The sequence below is a fragment of the Phoxinus phoxinus genome (genome assembly GCF_949152265.1).
Source record: "Phoxinus phoxinus genome assembly, chromosome: 4".
Classification (NCBI taxonomy): Eukaryota; Metazoa; Chordata; class Actinopteri; order Cypriniformes; family Leuciscidae; genus Phoxinus; species Phoxinus phoxinus.
In genome coordinates this window covers 3,245,070-3,266,750 of record NC_136879.1, presented here as the reverse complement: position 1 = coordinate 3,266,750, position 21,681 = coordinate 3,245,070, and the positions used below count along the sequence as shown (strand labels likewise).

At 39.0% G+C, this 21,681-nt stretch overlaps 2 protein-coding genes and 1 long non-coding RNA gene across 4 annotated transcripts in view; 2 read left to right on the top strand and 1 right to left on the bottom strand.

Moving 5' to 3' along the window:
* Positions 1-21,681, top strand: part of LOC306997308 — a 413,102-nt gene that overhangs the window by 294,198 nt on the left and 97,223 nt on the right. The gene's annotated exons all lie outside the window — the stretch shown is intronic.
* The window catches only part of igsf10 (immunoglobulin superfamily, member 10), a 48,613-nt gene that overhangs the window by 23,022 nt on the left and 3,910 nt on the right, over positions 1-21,681 (top strand). The window contains exons 4-6 of one of the 2 annotated variants that reach the window (XM_079610549.1): positions 14,356-14,746; positions 16,020-19,775; positions 19,943-20,843. In XM_079610549.1, the coding sequence (XP_079466675.1) occupies positions 14,356-14,746; positions 16,020-19,775; positions 19,943-20,843 (5,048 nt within the window). Of the gene's footprint in view, positions 1-14,355; positions 14,747-16,019; positions 19,776-19,942; positions 20,844-21,681 lie in introns of those variants that run through there. The other variant, XM_079610550.1, reaches the window with a different exon arrangement.
* LOC306996821 (uncharacterized protein) lies at positions 10,467-11,936 on the bottom strand (the record flags this gene model as incomplete). Its single annotated transcript, XM_079609723.1, has 3 exons — positions 10,467-10,741; positions 11,178-11,342; positions 11,567-11,936. The coding sequence occupies 3 exons, from the start codon at positions 11,934-11,936 to the stop codon at positions 10,467-10,469; spliced, it is 810 nt and encodes a 269-aa protein (XP_079465849.1).

Below are 21,681 nucleotides of genomic sequence, written 5' to 3'. Positions count from 1 at the left end.
ACCAGTTTAATATTTAAAAGTATAATTTTCTTTTACCATTTTATCTTTCTCAATTTCATTTTTTTCATATGGAACATTATTTCATAATAGTATGCTATTGTAATTTTATTCATGCCATCTTTGAGCAGCATTAAACTGTGTAAACATCTAGATGCAGCTTGTACCACTGCAGTGCAAAGATGGCTTTTGTTGATTACATATTTCTACTGATTTAGTTTCATTTATTACTTAATCTATAATATTAAGAAATAAAATAAAATTTGACTGACAACATGACTTACTTTTAAAGGGGTAAGTAAACTTTGCCTTTATAAAGGTAAAAAAATGCACCTAAATATTAAGTGGGCAAATATTGTCCCTTAATTGAAAAGGTGCAAATGCAGTCTAAGTAGCAGAGCGGGAGTATGCAGAAGGATTTTAAATGTCTTAGGGTCTACGGCAATCTAAAAAGTTTGGGAACCGCTGCTATAGACATTCCCTTTCATAGGGAACTCAACGCTGCGTCAGCTACTGACGGTATGGAAATGTTAATACCCACTACACCATACTGGACAAATGCCTTCTTCCCAGCTGTGACTTTGAATAAACAGTGGCAAACCAAGCATAGTCCAGCCTGAGATTGCCTTGGGTTGCCAAATGTAGACCCTTGACAAGTGACCAAGAGCTTAACACCTAGAGGCACATACCGTACTGCAGCTCTGATGCCTCTGGAAACAGCATTAGGGGCAGAGCAGAGCAGGGAGATCACAGCCACAGCTGTGTCCGCCGACAACTTCCACTCTGGAAGAGGGTGGTTATTGTTCCACCACATTAGCCATCCCCAGGCCTCAGCAATTGTACAGCTCCTTAAAAGCAACCCAACCAATGAGAGCATGTAAACTTTTCCAGTGAAAAAAATGGGAAGACTGCAGAAGAGAGCGAGGGATGGCATATAGCGCTCGACCATCTGCTCTAACAACTGTTCAATTCAATTCAAGTTTATTTGTATAGCGCTTTTCACAATACATATTGTTTCAAAGCAGCTTTACAGAAAATGCATTTCAAAAATGTACAAACAAAAATACAGTTAGTTAATCATAAATTTAGGGCATAACATATCGCCGGCGTTGGGTCGTCTCTTCACAGGCGTTGGGGCATCTGAAGTCTCCATGAGAGGCTGGATACATAACTGGAGCTGACGAACTCTATTTGAGTTATCTCGGGACAGGCATCCCGAGATAACAACAAAAAAGGCAGATGGGAAATAATTAGCGTAGCTGCTGTTCATAATATGAATGCATTTGATCTGATTTAACTGTAGTATAAAAGGTACGATGCATTATGTGAATGCTTGGCTAAAGAGATGCGTCTTTAGTCTAGTTTTAAACTGGGAGAGCGAGTCTGAGTCTCGGACAATATCAGGAAGGCTATTCCAGAGTTTAGGAGCTAGATGTGAAAACGCCCTCCCTCCTTTAGTGAACTTAGTTATCCTACACTCTAAAAACTCCTGGGTCAAAAATAACCCATAATGGGTTATTTTTGACCCAACTCCTGGGTTAAAAAGGGACCAACTAATTTCTGGGTTATTTCAACCCAGAAAATTGGGTTATTCTTTTTGACCCAACTTCTGGGTTAAATACCTGACCCAAATTTTGGGTTAAAACAACCCAACATTGTAGTTAATATAACCCAACTTCTGGGTCAAAAGAACAACCCAAATATCTGGGTTTAAATAACCCAGAAATTAGTTGGTCCCTTTTTAACCCAGGAGTTGGGTCAAAAATAACCTAACTTGGGTTACTATGCCAGTATGCCTTATTTCAGAAAATAAAACTTTGTTTTAAATTATATTATACACTTCAAGCACTTTTACATTTTTATTGCATTAAATTAAATTAAACTATATATATATATATATATATATATATATATATATATATATTAAAAAAAACACATACACTTGGACATATTTATTTTCATATTTATTTTAGGTCAGACTGTAATAACAATATTGGAAAGAAAAAATAGAAAAATAAACAACTCAAACATTCGACAACATTCAATAACTGGATTGAATTTAAGGCTTAAAGGACAAGTTCGGTATTTTACACTTAAAGCCCTGTTTTCAGATAGTTTCTGATGAAATAAAACGGTTAAGATTACAAAGACGTGAAACTTACCGAGTGGTCAGGGGTGTTCACAGATATGCTCACACAAAAATCGCTGCAAAAGATGCTTTCCAACAGGTTTTATCGTAGTTAATCGAAGAATTGTTCCAGTGCACCGATGCAGCCATTGTGGAGGTGGGGGTGCTACCACAGAAACCAAAAATTCTCGGGACAGCAGCATGTGTCCAAATTTCAATCTTAACCGTTCTATTTCATCAGAAAAGATCTGAAAACAGGGCTTTAAGTGTATAATACCGAACTTGTCCTTTAAAGGACAATTCCGGCGAGAAATGAACCTAGGGGTTAATAACACATGGTTACCGAGTCGACCGTTCTCTGGGATGTGTTTTCATGATAATCGAATGTAAAGAGTTTTATCTCTAAAAACTGATTGGCTTATAACGCTAGTATATATATAAAAGAAATTGTTAGTTAATACCACTAACAAGGCTCAAAATAGCCTAACACGGTAGCATAATGAGGGTCCCTACATGCAAACCGAAGCATTGAGAACTGTGTAAGTGTAAAGACAGTTTAAAAAGAAGATACTTTATAAAGACAGTACATACCAGTCGAGCCACGAACGCCGTGCTACGTGAGCTGGTCTATAGGTTAAAGTCACAGTTCAGCTGTCTTAGCACGGCGTTCATGGCTCGACTGGTCAAGTCTGTTTTCCAAGATGGCTCCTGCCTGTATACGCGTAATGTACTGTCTTTATAAAGTATCTTCTTCTTAAACTGTCTGTACACTTACAAAGTTCTCAATGCTTCGGTTTGCATGTAGGGACCCTCATTATGCTACCGTGTTAGTGTTAGGCTATTTTGAGCCTTGTTAGTGGTATTAACTAACAATTTCTTTTTACTTATATTCAATATAGCGTTATAAGCTAATCAGTTTTTAGAGATAAAACTCTTTACATTCGATTATCATGAAAACAAATTCCAAAGAACGATCGACTCGGTAACCATGTGTTAATTACCTCTAGGTTCATTTTTCGCCGTAATTCTCCTTTAAAGTCTCTGGAGAGCTTTAGGAATTTAAGCCTGGGACAAACTTTGGGGACAAGATTTTTGATAGTGTCCTCATCTAAGAGAAGAAATGCCTCCTCATCCATGTCTTCATCTGAAAGACAGAAAACAAGACAACATGAGTATTACTAATAAGTCGAGACAATTGTGAACCACTCACCAGACACTCTTTGATTATAAAGCTAAAAAAATAATCACTTTTAAGGGAATGTTGTGTTGTTGTTTTTTAACGTGGCCCAATTTCCTAGTTAACTAATGTGGTTATTTTGCAGCATTGCCCATTTAGTGTGAATGACAGTCTAATATACTACTGTCCATCTTTTCTTTCATTAACAAGTGTAATGACATTAATGCAAAGGTGAATATCTGGCCTATTCTTATGCATAACAGCTTAAAGACAAGGCACAAGTATCTTTTAACTATAAGGGTTATATAGATATGCATACTCCACTGTCGAAGAAGTTGTGACTTTCACAGAATCTTGCACCGACACATTTAAGCCCAATTAAAGAAATTTTTTTAGGTATAGAGAGATGATATAAGGGTAGTAAGAGTAAAATGCTCACCTTTCAAATTCTCTATCAGCTCAGAAAGCCGCCACTCAGTTGGCACATCAGCGACAAAGCTGTCCATTTAAAATGACCTGGAGAAAACATAGCAATATAGAGGTTAGCAACAATTCGAAGACTTGACCCGCTTCTTTTACCTGTTATGGTGCGTTCACACCGGACGCGAATAGCGCGTCAGGCGTGAGTCATTTCAATGTTAAGTCAATGCAAAGACGCGTTACGCGCGTAAAACGCGTGTAACGCGTCTTTGCATTGACTTAACATTGAAATCACTCGCGCCTGACGCGCTATTCGCGTCCGGTGTGTGGGTGCAGTTAGGCTGCAACCCCACTTTTGAAAAATCCTCAGAAATGGCATACCCAAACTGAACCCTTTGTACTAAAAGCATAAAATATGCTTTTCTTTTGTCTGCATTATAATTACAAAGACTGGCTGTTTTAAATAACCTTATGTGATTTGATTGGGCTTCAGATTAAAAAATTAGACTAACAATATATTATAGTATTCTGCACGATGATAAAGTCTATATCCATTAGCATTACATTATAAATATAATCTATTATTATGAAAATACCTGACATGGCTCGAAGAACATAGGTCAATCAAATATCATTGCAATCATGTTTATTGTCTTCACAACGTCTTTATCTGCATGTTAAAGCAATCTCTGTTAGCTTTGTTTATGTCAGGGACAACCTAGAATGTCACATGATTATGACTTCTTCGTGTGTACCATATATGGACTACATGTGCATAGGGCTCCCTCAGGCTGCTCTTATGGATTGAAAACACAGTACATCAGAGTATCCAGTGCTCATAATTATTACATCGACACATTTGGGTATAAATTCAATAAATATTATTCCTGTCTATAGAACTCTGATGTAAACCTATGAGAATCTATCAATATTTCTCTAAATCTGCACATTTTTAAGCTAAAAGCCCTGAGGCACGTTGTTTTGTCAAGCGCTGTCATGACGACAGCACAAGATTTTTTTTTTTTTTGAATGAGAGCGGCTGACGATCATAATCCATATTAAAGTACTAATTTTTTCATAACTTCTGACAAATTAAGACATAACTGTCAATATAAGTTTCTCAGAATACAATAGTGGTCAAATACTGAAACTTGAGTCATATATTTTTAATGATGTATAGTTTGTCACGGTAAGTTAATAACATTAAATCTGATAGTAACTTTGAACTGTTTAACCAAATAACGCTTCAGTGCGCCGGCGCACTTGCAAAGGTTAACAGGTTTTACTTCAGCCAGTAGAGCACTGTATAATATGATAAGCACGGCGCAGCTGGTAAACATAACGTTATCTCAACGATTGTGTCGTCGCTCTAGCCGCGGTACGACCCGTTTACTGTCTATGGGCACGACGTCGCCACTAAGTTAGCTGCACTGTAACGTTAGCTAACGTTACCGTATTATTGCCGTTATTATAACAATGAGATAAGTACAGCACATGTTATGAAAAATAGAATTTAAAGACCGTGTAAAGTGAATTCAGTCATTTTCTTCTAAACACATTAAATAGCCTAACGTGGTCATAAATGTAACGTATTTCTCAACAATGTGTAAAAAGCATTTCAACCATTTTGTCACCTAATTTCATGAACCTATCGTTATTTTTAATCATTCAAATTGTATGGGTGGTTTACACTTTCTTCTTTAGTCTGACAAACTCAAAACACATATTTATTTTGACTTTACACAGACTTTAAACTAGTTAAGTTAGATGTTTTCGCGATAGCGTAGCTACATGACAACCACAATTAAGTTACCACAGCTAACACTAGTCTCAACGTAGCAAAGCCATGGTAATTTTTTCAGCAAATGGTGCTAAACTAGCAACGGGGACATGGACACAGAAAATATTACATTATATCAACACTGAAAATACTCGCTTACCTTGAATACACGACGAAGTTGCACCGAAGAAGCACAGGCCAAAACGGATCGAGCGCGAAGTGTCGGTTATTTCAAATGTCTGCTGTGAGAAAATTCCAGAACAACTGCAGGGGGAGGGGCCGAGCGGGGACCCAGAACATGGGTTACTCTTTGAAAAATAACCCAGAAACTCAAACAACCCAGGAATTGGGTCAAAATATTAGCCCTATAACCCAGAAAATGGGTACTCTCTGAAAAAATAACCCATAATTTTAACCCAACACAAATAACCCAGAAAATGGGTTGAAGAAATAACCCAGGAGTTTTTAGAGTGTAGGTACGACCAGGAGCCTCGAATTTAGCGATCTTAAAGAGCGCGATGGATTATATGGCGATAGAAGATCTCTTAAATACACAGGAGCTAAGCCGTTTAGGGCTTTATTAGTCAGTAACAATACTTTGTAATTGATACGGAACTTAATAGGTAACCAGTGTAGAGATGATAAAATTGGTGTTATATGATCATATTTTCTTGACCTAGTAAGAACTCTAGCAGCTGCATTTTGGACTAACTGTAGCTTGTTTACGGAGGATGCAGAACAACCAGCTAATAGAGCATTACAGTAATCTAGTCTCGAGGTCATGAATGCATGAACTAACTTTTCTGCATCAGAAACTGATAGCATGTTACGTAGCTTAGCAATGTTTCTAAGGTGGAGAAGGCTGTTCTTGTGACATTTGAAATATGATTTTCAAAAGACAAGTTGCGGTCTAGTATAACACCCAGATCTTTTACTGTAGAGGATAAAGTAACAGGACATCCTTCTAGATTAAGGTTGTATTGTAAGAGGTTTTGTGGGCAGTTTTTTGGACCAATCAGTAATACTTCCGTTTTCTCTGAATTTAATAGAAGAAAATTACACGTCATCCAATATTTTATATCTTTAACACACTCTGTCATTTTAGATAATTTAGTGTTATCATCTGGTCGTGATGAAATATGTAATTGAGTGTTAAAGGTCTGTGCTACCTTTAAGAAGGAGAATAGCAGAAGTACTTTAAGCTTGGAAAAACCTTCTAGAGGACCATTGGGGAAGCATGCAGACGTATCAAGTCTACACTTCCACTGCTAAACCTGCTACTTTACAGTCAACTGCCCTTCCCTGGCCACCACAAACTATATTGCATTGCATATAAATTTATATGCAATGTCAATTGTACACCTGTGTACACTTAAGATAGGCTACTTAATTTATTATTGCAATATCCAAATATGATACTAAATCCCACAGAAAAAAAGGGCTTCTATTTGTGACGTGCTGTCTTTGCATTTGAACATTGCACATTTTAAACAGCACACGCATTAGCTGAAAAAATGTTAGCCAATACAAACATATTTATAGAACACAGTTGACAATGAATAGACAGGAGTCCAATAATAGCAAAACTAATCAGATATATAATGAGGGCTGTGTTAACAGTAAAACGGACGTCATTCAACAAATTTTTAAAACACGGATGGATAATAAAAAATGCTTTCTCACATTTTAACAGAAAAAAAACACAAGCAAGAACAAAATTTTAACTAGCCCGTCAATTTTCATTTTGCAATTATCCTCTCTCTCTGTGTGTGCACGTCCGTGATTGTGAGAGCTCGCGCAGCACTGATAAAACGGCACTTTTTAATCCATAATTAACTAACGCGCTAGTTTTCATACAAAATAAATATCTAACCTAATTAGGTACCTTAGTTATTATTAGCACAGTAACGTAACACGTGCAGGCTACGTTTCTCAACACTGAGAATGAATAAATAAACGCCGGTTTCTCCTTACTCGCACTTATCACCAATCACAGCACTTTCATGATCACTAAGCCATAGCGATTTCAAATTTATTTAGATTTATTGTTCAACATTACTTGAGCATTTTATAATTTACATGGCTGAATGATGTCTTCCTCTTATCTGAGTGAGTGACCATGAATGATGGCGTATTTTAAGATAATCCATGCAATCACTCCGGTGTGATAATCGAATCCAGAGGATTAAGTTAACTCAATACAATATTTCAATTTTACCCATCCACCCCAGGCCGTTTAGCTTCAGGAGTCAGAAGTACCGTGATCACTGTACTGTCCTTGCTTAAATCAGCGTGGTCAAGCATAAATATGACCCCCTACATGTCTATGACGGTCCATTATATTTCAGAGGATTGGAAACTGGATGCAAAGGGTCTCGAAACAACATTCATCCCGGTGAACCACATTGTCATTAAGTTGTTTAAAATAAAGCTGCAGCCTCTGATTCACAAAATACTCTGTCAAATGGTGAGATACGGGGCAGTTAACGGGCCACTCGCACTTTTTTTCATAGTTTGACCAGTCCTGTGACTTATAGTCAGGTGTGACTTCCCACCCTGCCTCCACGTTGCCCCCTAACTGTCCTATGAATACTGCGTCTGGAAGCCGCTCCTTTTAGGGGGGGCTATGTCACGATCCCTGTACTGTCTTGTGTCACTTCCTGTGTTTGGTTCCTGTTTTGCATTGTACCTTGTTTGTCACCAAATGGCGCTTTTCCACTACACAGTACCAGCTCGGCTCGGCTCAACTCGCCTCGGCTTGGCTCGGCTCGCTTTTCGCTCCTTTTTCCATTGCAGATAGTACCTCCACAATAGTACCTGGTCGTCATAGCGACGCCGCAGGAAACTGCCGTGACGTAATATTGTACGCGACACACACCCGCTAACCACACACACAGGACAATGGAGGAAATCGAGTCTGTGCTGTTTTTGGTCCTCGGTATGTGGCTGTTTCTCACAGCAAGAAGACAAACGCTGAGGGCAGCAAAACGAAACACTGCTGAAAAAAACAGAAGAGTTTGGGAATTACTACAGAGTTCAGACTACGAGACAAATCCGCTTGTTCAAAGTCGACGCAAAAGGGTAAGTTATGCTAACGTTTGCATATGTGTAAATACTATACTATATACAACGTATTTGATCAACTTTATAGCTACCAGTATTACGTACTAAAATGTGTATGCTTTATGTGATTCAGATCTGTTTTGCTTTGCAAAATCGCCGCGGCAGACCGTCTGTTTGGACTTTCAACCGAGCTACCGAGTGGTGGGATGTTATTGTTCCCGGTTTTACAAACGCGCAGTGGGTTCAGAACTTCAGAATGTCCGAAGAAACATTTACATACTTGTACAACAAACTGCGTCCAGTGATGGAGAGACAGGACACAAGCTTCCGCAAGTGTGTTCCTCTAAAGAAGAGAGTGGCCATCGCACTATGGAAGCTTGCGACCGGTTCAGAGTACAGAACTGTCGGCCATCTTTTCGGAGTAAGCATAACAACTGTTTGCCGGTGTGTTCAAGAGTTCACTGCTGCTGCAGAAACGTTGTTGGTTCCCGAACAAATTCGTTTCCCAGACCAGGCGAAGTTTGAAGAAATGGCTGCCTACATTGAGAACAGATGGGGGCTCCCGCAGTGTGTTGGTGCTATCGATGGATCACACATACCCATTATGGCACCACAGGAGTACCACTGTGACTATTTCAACCGTAAAGGCTGGCACTCCATCATCCTTCAAGGTGTTGTAGATGGAAAAGGACTGTTCTGGAACGTGTTTGCAGGACTGCCTGGCAGCTTGCATGATGCTCGTGTTTTAAGACTGTCCACATTGTGGGAGTTGGCCAGCCGTGGCAACCACTTTCCAGCTTACACCAGGAATATTGGTGGTGTGAATATTTCTTACTACATCCTGGGAGATTCTGCCTATCCCCTGCAGAACTGGCTCATAAAACCATTCACTGACACTGGACGGCTGACAGCAGAACAGCAGATCTACAACAAGAAAATATGTCGAGCACGGGTAGTAGTTGAAAACGCTTTTGGTAGACTGAAGGGAAGGTGGCGTTGTCTCATGAAAAGAAATGACTGTGATGTTACAACCGTGAAATCTATGATTCTTACTTGCTGTGCTTTGCATAACCTTTGTGAGAGTTATGGAGAGGACTATGACAATGACTGGGATGCACCTGCAGCAGCAGAGCCTGTGGTGGCAGTGGCACAGGGTGTAGAGGAAGAGGGGAGGGATGTACGAGAGGGTCTGATGCGTTACTTAAATTGCTAAAAAATAAATATATTATCGTTAAAAATGTTGTCTCATCTGTTTTTTTTTAAGGTTATCACTAGGGCTGTGCGATAAAGTGTGTAAAATAAACTTAAATTATCTGTAAAATATATTTAAAATATAACCTACATGTGTTTCACATTCTTTTTATGACAAGAAAACATCTTTATAACTTCTGAAAGTGAACATCAGTGTTTTACTGTAGTAGCATAAGAAGTGTTATTGTAAGTGTAAACCACATGGTTTCAGGTTATCCTACATTAGGTTTATTTAATAAAAGATACTGAATCATAAAATATAAAAAAACATTGCTTAGTTTTCACTGTATGAATTCAATATATCCTGATACTTATTAAAGCTAAAGATACTTTGTATTTTGTTCATGACCCCATTTATTGCAAGCTGTTGCGATATGCATATTGCGATATATACATTTGCGATATTTCAATAAATTCGATATATTGCGCAGCCCTAGTTATCACAGTATAAAATCTGCTTTTTTACAAGGGTTTGACCCTGTATTTTCAAACCATCACAAAAGACTTTTGTAATAAGTTTCAAATGGTTTTATTTAAACACACATACAAATAGAAAGAACTATAATATAAATATAAATTCACACAACCAACTATATACATATGTTACATGTAGTGCAAACATGAAGTTCAACTGAGCAAACTATGGGGTTTCAGTCCAGGGGCGGTGGAACAGTGTCCCGCCGGTTCAGTGCCTGTACAAGCTGGCTCAGGGTTCCCAGAAAGGCCTGGTTGAAGGACGCCATTGCAGCAATCTCCTCCCTCCTCAAAGCCGCTTCCAGTTCTCTTGCATGTGCTGCATCATCGAGTGCCATCTGTAAATGGCGCTCCCGCTGTGCCCGGTTCAACTCCAGCTGCTCGACATCAGATGTCTGCATCTCCCTTAGGACAGTCAGATGCTCCTGTTCCCTCGGTCGTTTCCTCCGTCCTGGTCAAAAAATAATTACAATGAATAAGTTACAATAATGGAAAACGAACAACTCACGTTTCACTCCAAGGTTGTGTGTGTTTTAAATTGTTCACATGTATTACCATTACATCTGCTACATACAAAAGACAAGCCCACAACTTACTATTACATATATATAACGACTCCACTATTTTAGTAAATGTCAACTTTATATTACCATGTGTACAGTATAGGTGTACGTCTGGAAAGTTATAAAAATACTGAACAGGTTTATTAATCAATCCTTGATTCCCATAACTGGGAATGCTTCCTGTTGTTATGCAGGAAGTTGTTTATGTTATATTAATAATAATATATGATATATGAGTTATTAATACCATTAATAATAATGATATGTGTTTAGATTCACAGACAACAGGCTAGAAGGTTTTACTTTTTTTCCTATTATACTAACCGGTTGCCGGTGTTGACGCTGCTGCGGGTCTCGGTGTCGATGCAGCTGATCGTGTGGGTGTCGATGGTTCCACTGTTTCTGGTACCGTTGTTGAAGCCGGTGCAACTGCAGCCAACGTGGCATCAGTGGGAGTCACTGAACCAGTCTCGCTCGTCGAAAAGGAATCTTAAATAGAAAGATCATACAAAAGTCAACACACTACGAAATAGCAATGGCAGCTAGCAACTAGTTAGAGCTAGCAGCAATTGTTATCTGCGAAACAAGTTTACAGTCTTCGTTGTTATAAGTGAGCTTCAGCTTTCCAAAAGTCAGCCTGCAGAAAACAAAACTCTCAAGCAGAGTGCGCCTACAGGGTTAATGTTAATTAAATATAAACTTAAAACACTTACCATCCTCAATCAGCGACTCCAACAAACTGGTGGCCGAGTCAAGTCCACCCTCCCTCCCGTTGCTCGCCGGTCTATGGCCGTAGATACCATCCATCTGGTCGTACCACTTCCAGCTTTTTCGGTTTGAACCACTGAGTCCGTTGTGGTCCTTTACAGCTCTGTAGTCACTTTTAAGCTTTTTTAACTTTTCCCTACATTGCTGGAACGTCCTGTTGTAGCCATGTGTGGACAGCAGTTCGGAGACTTCTTGGTACACTTTTTCGTTCCTCGTTGCCCCATCAAGCTCTCGCTGGATCCTATCTTCCGCAACCAAACAAAGGAAAGTCTGCACCTCCTCGTTCGACCACGGCGTATTCTTCCGAGTTGCCATAATAAGTTAATATTAATAGGTTATATCACGCAATCTCTGGCCAAACTGTTTGAAAATGGCGGTGTTATTCAGGATACTCCGTCTGGCGCGTGCAATGATGACGTAGTGAATAGTCACGATTCTATCTGACCAATCAGCTGTCTGCCGGGTTTTTACGTCACGTTTTAGTATCGCCTCAGCTCGCTTAGAACCTCGCTGAAGGTGGTACGAAAAAAAGTACCTGGAAGCAGGTACCGGTATAACTTTTACACAGTGGAAAACCAAACAGAGGCGAGTCGAGGCGAGGCGAGGCGAGCCAAGGCGAGCTGGTACTGTGCAGTGGAAAAGCGCCAAAAGTTACCCTTATTAGTTCCCATGACATATCACCAACATCTGTCCCTCATCAACCCCTTGTTAAGCAGTCTATTTAAACCTCTGTACTTCAGTTGTTGTTTGTCGGTCGTTATTGCTGTTTGCTGTTCTGAGTTTCTTTGTTTGCCCCGAAGTACCTTTTTGAATTATTATTATTAAAGTAGTGCTTGCATGTGGATTAACTCATAACTCATACCCCCTGATAATGTCTGACCCTGCTTTAAGAGAAACCTAAAACATGACAAAAACATTTACAGTTTTGTATGTTGTTTTTCGTCATTTGAAAGACAGTTTACATATATTTGGCAGTAAAGCACTATGATTCGAAAGAAACTGTGGCAAATGTCTACGAATTTATGCACGTTATACAAAACATGTGCCTTCATTTGGCTAATTATCATTTTAATCTATTGACAGCCTTAAGCTACATTTGAAAACATAATTTTGTATAAAGAGGCATGCTGTTTTGACCACTATTCTCTCTAGATTTAACGTTAGTCAAATGAACTATAGCAAACAGGTTAAACAAGCCATAGCTTACTTGTAGAGGTGATGAATGAAGTTCAAGGTTGTGATGGTCGTGTCAGATGTCCCTTGCCAGTTATTATGCATACAGCAAATCTCCTTTTATGAATATGGTGAATTTAAAACTGTTATATCCAAAAAGGAACGATGCTGGGAGATGTTTTTGAATTTAGCGTACTCGCCGCGCTGTAGGTTTTTTTCTGTGCTTGTGCAGTATCACGCAGAATCTGATGACTGGTGACAATGGTTCCGTTGCTGTCATAGATCACACCTCCTGTGGCTCTCTCCGCTCATCAAAAAACTCCTTCACCAGAGTATTGAACTTCATTTCCCATAAGCCCCGTACCTAGGTCTAATCACCCACACAGGTGTTCCCACTTCTCCTCTATAAAAACTGCCTTCTGACTCTCACTCATCGTGAAGTCTTGTTTTGCCCCGGCTAACATTACCAAGCGTTTATTCTGTTATTGATTCCCCGTGTTCTGACCTGTGACTGTTTACTGATTCCTGTTTCTTCATCTGCTGCCTGCTCTGACCTTTTGCCTGCCATCGTTTGTGATTCTGAACATTGCTGCCTGCCCTGACCTCTGCCTGGTATCGTTTATGATCTTGGATTTCCTTAGGCAGTAATCAGAAAACAGCGTCGACAATGTCAGTTTGATTATTCTTATTAAACATACTGCAAATGGATCTGAACGTCTCTGACTCTGCATCACAGTTGCTTTCATTTGGTTCATCAATTGATTGCGATGATTTATATAAAAATAACATAATTACTTTAGTTGTTATGAAGTCATTCTCAAGTCATACAGTTCAAGTCAAGTCATTGGATCTCAAGACAGTCAAGTCATTTTCTTAATTTAGTCAAGCAAGTCTCAAGTCCTTAAATTTGCAAGTCAAGTCATGTGACTCGAGTCCCCCATATCTGATTATTGCCCTATTGTTGGTTTGATTGCTTCTATTGTCCTCCTCAATTTGTAAGTAGCTTTGGATAAAAGTGTCTGCTAAATGATTAAATGTTAAATGTTGCTAGAGCCACTTAATATCTACAGTGCCTTTGTTACAAGGTTCAAGTTTGGGGGAAGAAGGGAATCAATGTAAAAGACTTTTATTCAAAACTCAAAAATGTGCTCTGCACAATTAAATAACTCCAATAATTCAGAAGATCAGGGTAAAGAATGGTCATGCTCAGTCTTTCCAGGTCTGGCCACAGCTTTTTATCCAGTCTCTCCACACCAGTAACTTTATTTGTGGTCCAGGGTCACATATTGTTTTATTATTTTCAAGAGAACTTTTCCAAATGTAATACTGTAACTGTAACATTAGATTTGTTCTAGCTGTGTGCTGGACTTAATACTTGTTAAATATATATATATATTATATGAATTATGATATAACTGAAGTCGTTTTGTTTCTAAAATTTGTGTTTTTAGCTGTGGCCATTGAAAAGGTCTGAAGCTTGTCTGAAATGGAATCAATTAAAAAAATTATATATTTACTTTATTTTCATATCTTAACGATTTGTTTTTATTTGCATCTCTAGGTTCTGAAAATGAGTTATAACAGAGTTGAGAAGCTTGACAAGAACACATTTAGAGGTCTGGACAATCTTTTACGTCTTCATATGGACCATAATCACATTACCTTCATCCACCCAGAAAGTTTTTATGGATTGAAAAGGCTGCAGTTGATCAACCTTGAGGGAAACCTACTTCAACAGCTTCATCCAGATACATTTATATCGCTGCAGTTCAGCCAGATTTTGAAATGGTCATCTCTCAAGACCATTTACTTGTCAGACAATGCTTTAACCACCTTGCCTGCAACTATATTTGCTGGCTGCTACAATATTGAGAATCTCTTCCTTAGTGGAAACCCCTGGTCATGTGATTGTCGGATGGGTTGGCTAGTCCAGTGGATAGAGAAACACCCAGGTAAATTGGTCTATATTGAACTTTTTTAAAAGTGCCCCTATTATGTTTTTTCCCCAGAATATTCCCTTTCATGCAGTGTGTAATATAACTGTATGTGAATGTAAACGTTCTGTTAAGTCGAAAGTGCACGAAAAATAAAGTTATTGTCTCCCAAAAGAAAGAATCTACTCTGAACCGCCTATATGAGTCGTTTGTATTTCGAAACCTACTGCGTGACGGTTGTACATCACTAGAAAATACATCTGCATAATGCCGACCTATGTTGTACGTTGTCCGCCCGAGAATAACCTGACCAGCCCTCAAACGTCTTCAGCGCGGGATTCGTAAAACGCTTGCCCTTAAAAGATGGGTCAGTACCCAGTTTATTTGGACCAGCTTGCTCCTCAGAATCACAACCTGTAAGTATGAATAATTATTGATGTATATATGTTTTCTACCTGGTGTTCAAAAATACATAGATTTGTATTTTATATTGTGTTTCCAGTTAACTTGCGTTATTACTGAAATTATTCTGCTAATCAGCTGTGGGCCACTATTAATGCAGTTTGTCTTTCGTTCTTACTACTTTGAGTAAAGATAAAAGATGGAGCAAGATTTGTTTTACAAACGTTGGTTTCATTAATCATTCAAATTAGTGCTGGGCTTAACGTTTGCACCGTTATTGATACAGTTCCCGCATGTGCACTGAAATAAATTAGTAATCTAAACATTGGTTTGTAAATGGACATACTCTTGTTAATGCTGATGGTGAGGAATTACAGTTGAATCATCTCTGGTGTACCTCAAAATGAATAGCGCATCACTGAGAAATGTCCTGCTTGAGTCGTCCTTGCGATGAAGGATCGGGTTTAATAACTAGTCCTTCCAATGTTTCATCGTCAGACTCGTGCTCGGATTGATATGGTAAAATCGACGTCGTCGTTAGTGTGTACAATCGCTGAGCTTTAGGACCCTCCAGTTGGAGCTGAAGACCGATTACAACAGACTGGGCCATTTGACCAATCAGCAGCTGATTCATTCGTCGATTCGTTTGAGAATCAATGAAAAATGTGGTGATGTGCAATGTATATAATGATCAAATAAAACTTTTTTTTTTGCCTTTGATGCCTGTTGTAGGAGACCCTCAAAACAAAATTAGGAGCCTTTAAATTTGCATAATAGGGGCACAATAAGGACAAACAGAAGTGTAAAGGCTTTTTCCAATAAATAAAATTATATATATATATATATATATATATTGCATATATAATGAGAATTCATTTTGCTTTTGCAGGTGTTCTAAAGTGTAAAGGAGAAAGGAAGTTTATAAAAGAACAGTGTCCCGTCTGTGAATTCCCAATTTCCTCCAGAGGAAGCAGCATTTTGCATTTGCAAAGTGATAGCTACACATGCACAAGACCATGGATTCATCCTCACTTAAAACAGAAGAATTTAACCTTGGGTGATGGTGACTATACCTTAGTCTCTCCTACGGATTTTGTTACACCCATTGGGATGTTGGAAATGAACATCACAGATCAATTCCACAATGATGCTAGGCTAGCATGTGTTGTGAAGAGACCTACAGGAATGGAAAACTTAACTGCAACCTTTCGACAGAATGGCAAAGATTTAACTTCCCTGAGTGCAATTGTTTCTACATCGCTGATCTGCAACATTGATTATGACAATATACGCCAGATTTGGAACATTTTGGCTACCTATAGCGATTCCCCGATGAGACTTGAGCGAGGATTATTACTTTCTTATAAACCAGATACAGTTTACACATACAAACAGGTACTACCGACTGCAGATGATATTTTTACAGAAATTGAAGCAAAAATCAAAGCCAATCCTGAATGGTTAATGCAAGGTACAGTCCTGCTACAGTTGGACCGTGTTAAAACAACATTCCCGACACTTACTATGAAGTATTTATCCAATGTTCAAATAGATATTGACAGCAGCCAGGATAGTAGAGTCCCGTATAGCTGGGCAATGATAAGAAGGAACAACCAGACCAGAACTGAACACATAGTCCTTGCTGGTGGTGTGACTGAGTTGAATTGCCAGACTGTTGGGGATCCTAAACCCATTGTTGAATGGATTCTACCAGATGGAAGTAAATTACGTGCACCATACAACAGTGAGGATCAAAGGATCAAAGTAACTTATGAAGGAAGGCTTACTTTAAAATCGGTTGAAATATTAGATACAGGTGTCTATCAGTGCATTACAACTAACTACCAGGAAGCAGATGTTCTTGCCTTCAGGGTAACTGTGCTGCCCCTGGATCCTGAAGAAGTAGAGATTAATGGTATCAGAGTCTCGCATACCCTTGGTCAGAACCTACTTCTTGATTGTACATCAGCCAGTAATCCACAGGCTTCCATTCAGTGGGTACTTCCTGACCACACAGTTTTAGACAATTCATATGGCAACAGAGAGCTCCACAAAAATGGGACTTTGGTAATACATGGACTTACATCCAGAGACACAGGGTTTTACAGATGTTTAGCTGGAAATTTTCTAGGAGCAGATATGACAGTTTCTCAAGTAACTATTCTTGATGATTTGTCAATTAGCACAAGGCCAACTTATATAAAGGAATCTGGAGATAATGTTGTACAAATTATTGATGATAGCAAGAAACTTGGAAGTAGGTATCTCTCACAAAGGTTTAGTGAGGAGTCAAGGAGCATTACCTCAGGGAGACCATACACTTGGCTACAGTCCAGATTTCATAAGGTTCCCACTGTTAGAATGGGGAACGGAGGGAACTCTAGAAGAGTATTTAATAAAAAGTACAAGAAAGAAGGGGCCACTTTCAACGATAATTCTCAAATTAAAGGAGGAGTTAAAAAGACAGCCAGTTTAGATGTGTCTAAAACACTTAAAGAATCCTCTGATGAAAATGACACAACCTCAGGGGATGGTATATCTGAAGATGAATTTATTGTAATGACAACTACTCAAACACTTGATCATAAACCAGTTAGCACCGTTACAAACACAGATATTAAAATCCCAGAGACTTATACAATTGTCAACAATGCTTTCATTGAAGTAATTTCTAATAAAACTAGAAACATTTTAAGAGCAAAAGAAACAACTAATTTGGTTGCAGCAACATCACACACTCAGTCTCAGACACCTGCCACCCCGATTACAGCCAGTTACACTTTGAGTAATTATGGGACTCAAAAAGATGAGACAACCCTGAATACAACCAAGTCAGATTATATGTTAAGTCATATTGATGGTAAAACCCTCATATATGAGAGAGTAACAAATAGACCCTTAGGGAAACTCATTACACTCAAACCTTTTCTGGCAGAAGTTACAGAGCTTTTGTTCTCTGGGGACTCAGAAGATGTTAGCACTAGAGCTACACCACTTTACAACTTCCAGGGCCCAAATGTCACTTATTTTGAACCAAAGAGTCAGGCCATATTAACAGCAGTCACCACAACTGAGGAAGACGGAGAAAAGATTACATTTCAGACCACTCAAAGAATCAAATCAGATCTCCTTCCTGGGTCCACCATCATTTCCAAACACCAGATTCAAATTGTTCCATCCAAAAAGATGCAATCAGGAAAGAGACGTAAATTCCATGGCAGACGTAGGATAATTCGGCCAAGCAAGATTACAGACATACAATCTTTACTTGATAAATTTAAACATCTTTCTTTAAACAAGGAATACAATCTCAGATTTTCACACACTGTTGACAAAATCACAAATTGTGGCTATGGGAAACGAGTTGCATCTGGAGTGTCTACAGATAAATGCAAAACATCAGTGGATCAAAGCCTGGTCAACCCTACATCTAGGCATCACATGCCAACTTCCTCTTTGAGAGTGACGGAAAAACCTGCCATAGCAACTGATTTATCAGTCTCTGGAAAGACTTCCACTGTCACTGATTCACAAATGCACACCATTTCTGAAGAGTCCAGTGATTATAAAAGTTATTTCAATTCAATAGAGAAAGAGACTTTTACTGCTACAACCACATCCCCATCCATGATGTCTTCTAAAATTACACATGGGAAGATTCCATGGCATAGACCATTTGGACACAAGGGGGAACTGAAAGAAACCCTCAGTAATCATCAAAACCCATTTGCTTTGTCCACTAATGAGGAGCAGATGACCTCAGCATCCAAAGCAGAAACTTACAAGGCAATGACTGCTGTACCTACTACAGAACTGCATCCTACACATATTATAGCCTCTCCTCCAGCGACAGGACACGATATAAATACTCCAGAGACATCATTTGACGACTCATCAGGTTCTTCCTCTTTTACAGAAACACATTTATCTGACAATATCGTAACACCATCTACAACACCTGAGTTTTTCAGTTTTCCAGCCTACCATGAGCTGTCCACAACCACAGAGTCAATACAGGTTTCTCACACTCTAGCAGTCCCACCAACAATGAGGACTGCACTAAAGCAAAACACTGGTCAGAATAACTTCTCAGGTTCTCAAACTGGATTGTGGGGAAACCAAAAGCCTAGTTATCACAGACGAGGCTCCAGAGGGAGAAAACCCATAAAAAAAGCAACCACAAAACCCCCTATTATCAAAGTGACTAAAACCGCTGACAAATTGGCCACAACCAGAGTGAACACAAATATGAGGAATGCCCCAGAAAGAGGTTGGAGATATACCACACAAAGCCCCACGATCAGAGTTCAGCCAACCATACATGAACAGAAAAACAAGGATTGTTTAGAATGTCCTCAGCCAAATGCCTCTGGTATTCCTCTGAGCAGAACAGTTACTTCAGACACAATGACTGACTCAACTGTCAACATGTTCACTCCATTTCCATACAGTAGTAGTGCTGAAAATGCACATAACACAAGAATTGACACCTCCTCTATTAGGGATATTACCTCCAAGCCAAGGATTAATGGTGGAAAAGCTGCTAGTTTTACTGTTCTGTCAAACTCTGATGCATTCCTCCCCTGCAAGGCCACTGGCAACCCTGAGCCCATCATCAGCTGGAACCGATTCTCATCTACCACAGGTACAAAATAAAACCACAAAACCTTCCCTGACAGAGGATTTTTTTTAAGGATTCTATTGTTATACCATGTACATTTTCATATTTATTTTATTTACATTTAGGTATGTCTTAAGTCACAACATAATATAAAAAAGGCTTTTTATGTTTTGTCTCCTTTATATCATCAGGTAATATGTTGACCATCAAGGGGAAAATGGGTAAATATGAAGTTTTGAAGAATGGAACATTGCTCATCCAAAGAACAAACATTAAAGACCATGGACAGTACATATGTTTTGCCCAGAATGAGTATGGTTCTGACAAGCTTGTAGTTACATTGTCAGTTGTGGCTTATCCCACCCGGATATTGGAGAAAAAGGTGAGAGAAATCAAGGTTCTTGCTGGGAAAACTGTACGCATGGATTGCAGGACAGAAGGCAGACCACTGCCCACTGTGTCATGGATTCTACCAAACCACACTGAAGTTAAAGGTCTGAACACTGAGCATGACAGAATAACAGTAACCACAATGGGGACACTAACCATTCAAAAGGTGTCGGTTTTAGATCGTGGACATTATAAGTGTATTGCAAGTAATCCAGCTGGTACTGCCACTGCCACGGTCCATCTACAGGTGGTAGCAGCACCGCCAGTAATACTGGAAGAGAAGCGACAGCTGGTGAAAGCTGATACTGGGCAAAATCTCTTTTTTCCATGTACTACTTATGGTGACCCGCAACCCACAACACACTGGGTCTTACATGATGGCAGGATAATATGGCCTCTAACTTACTCACACAGCAAAGTTTCAGTTTTTGTAAATGGTACACTTTACCTCAGGAACATAGAAATAACTGAAAGTGGAAAATATGAGTGTATTGCAACAAGCTCTACAGGATCAGAACGGCGTGTTGTCACACTTTCTGTGAAGACAACAGAAACTGCCCCTCAGATCATTGAGACATCACAAAGGCGAAATTATGTGATATATGGTGATCATCTTCATCTGAACTGCTCTGCAGTTGGGAACCCAAAACCTCAAATTATTTGGAGGCTTCCTTCCAAGGCTCTTGTGGATCAATCGCACAGGTAGACTATAACAGACTTTAATTAAAAACAATTGTTTGATTGCAAAAACAAAGCTGAAGTTTGTTATGTTTTAATTGCAAAATACTCTTTCCTATCTCGGAATGGCTAAGTTTACATGCAACCAAATAATCCGTTAGTAATTGGATTGACGGCTCAATCGGACTGAAAAGCCTTTGTGTAGACCCCTTAATCAATTCGAGTTTGATCCAGATGAAATTTCGATCGGATTGGTTTATTTCTTTTCTAATCCGATCGAGGGGACATGTAAACACTTGATCGAATTGAAAACTGAAACTGGAAAGGACTGCGCATGTGCAATGACATAGAAATGGCTTAATGACGTATGACACACGGTTGCACTGCAGTTGTTGTTAAGAAAAATTTTTTGTAAATGACTGTCGTGTTATCAAATTATCCTACCACTCATCATCTGTGAAGTGGAGCAGAACTATGTCCCATCAGTCCTCACTTCATACTGTCACCGTTCTGTTTCATTTTGTTTTAATTAATTTTTAGTTTTTTGCCGTGTTTCTTCTCTGTTCAGACTTCCGCCACTCATTTGTCTCCTTGGTTACCTTTATCATTTGTTCATATGTGTATGTGATTAATTATCCTAGTTTGTTTTCCTTAAGTTGTTTCTTCGCTGGTAGACATGGTTACGTTGCCTTCACACATTTATTCTCTGAGGTTTTATTATCTAAGAACCTTTAGTTTGTAGAAACCTGTTTGAACCTTTTTCATCATCTGAATCTGATCTTGACACATACTCTCATCCACAGACACTTTATTTTGGGCTTGGGAAGGGGTGTTTTTATTGATTGATAAATATAAGCAGCAC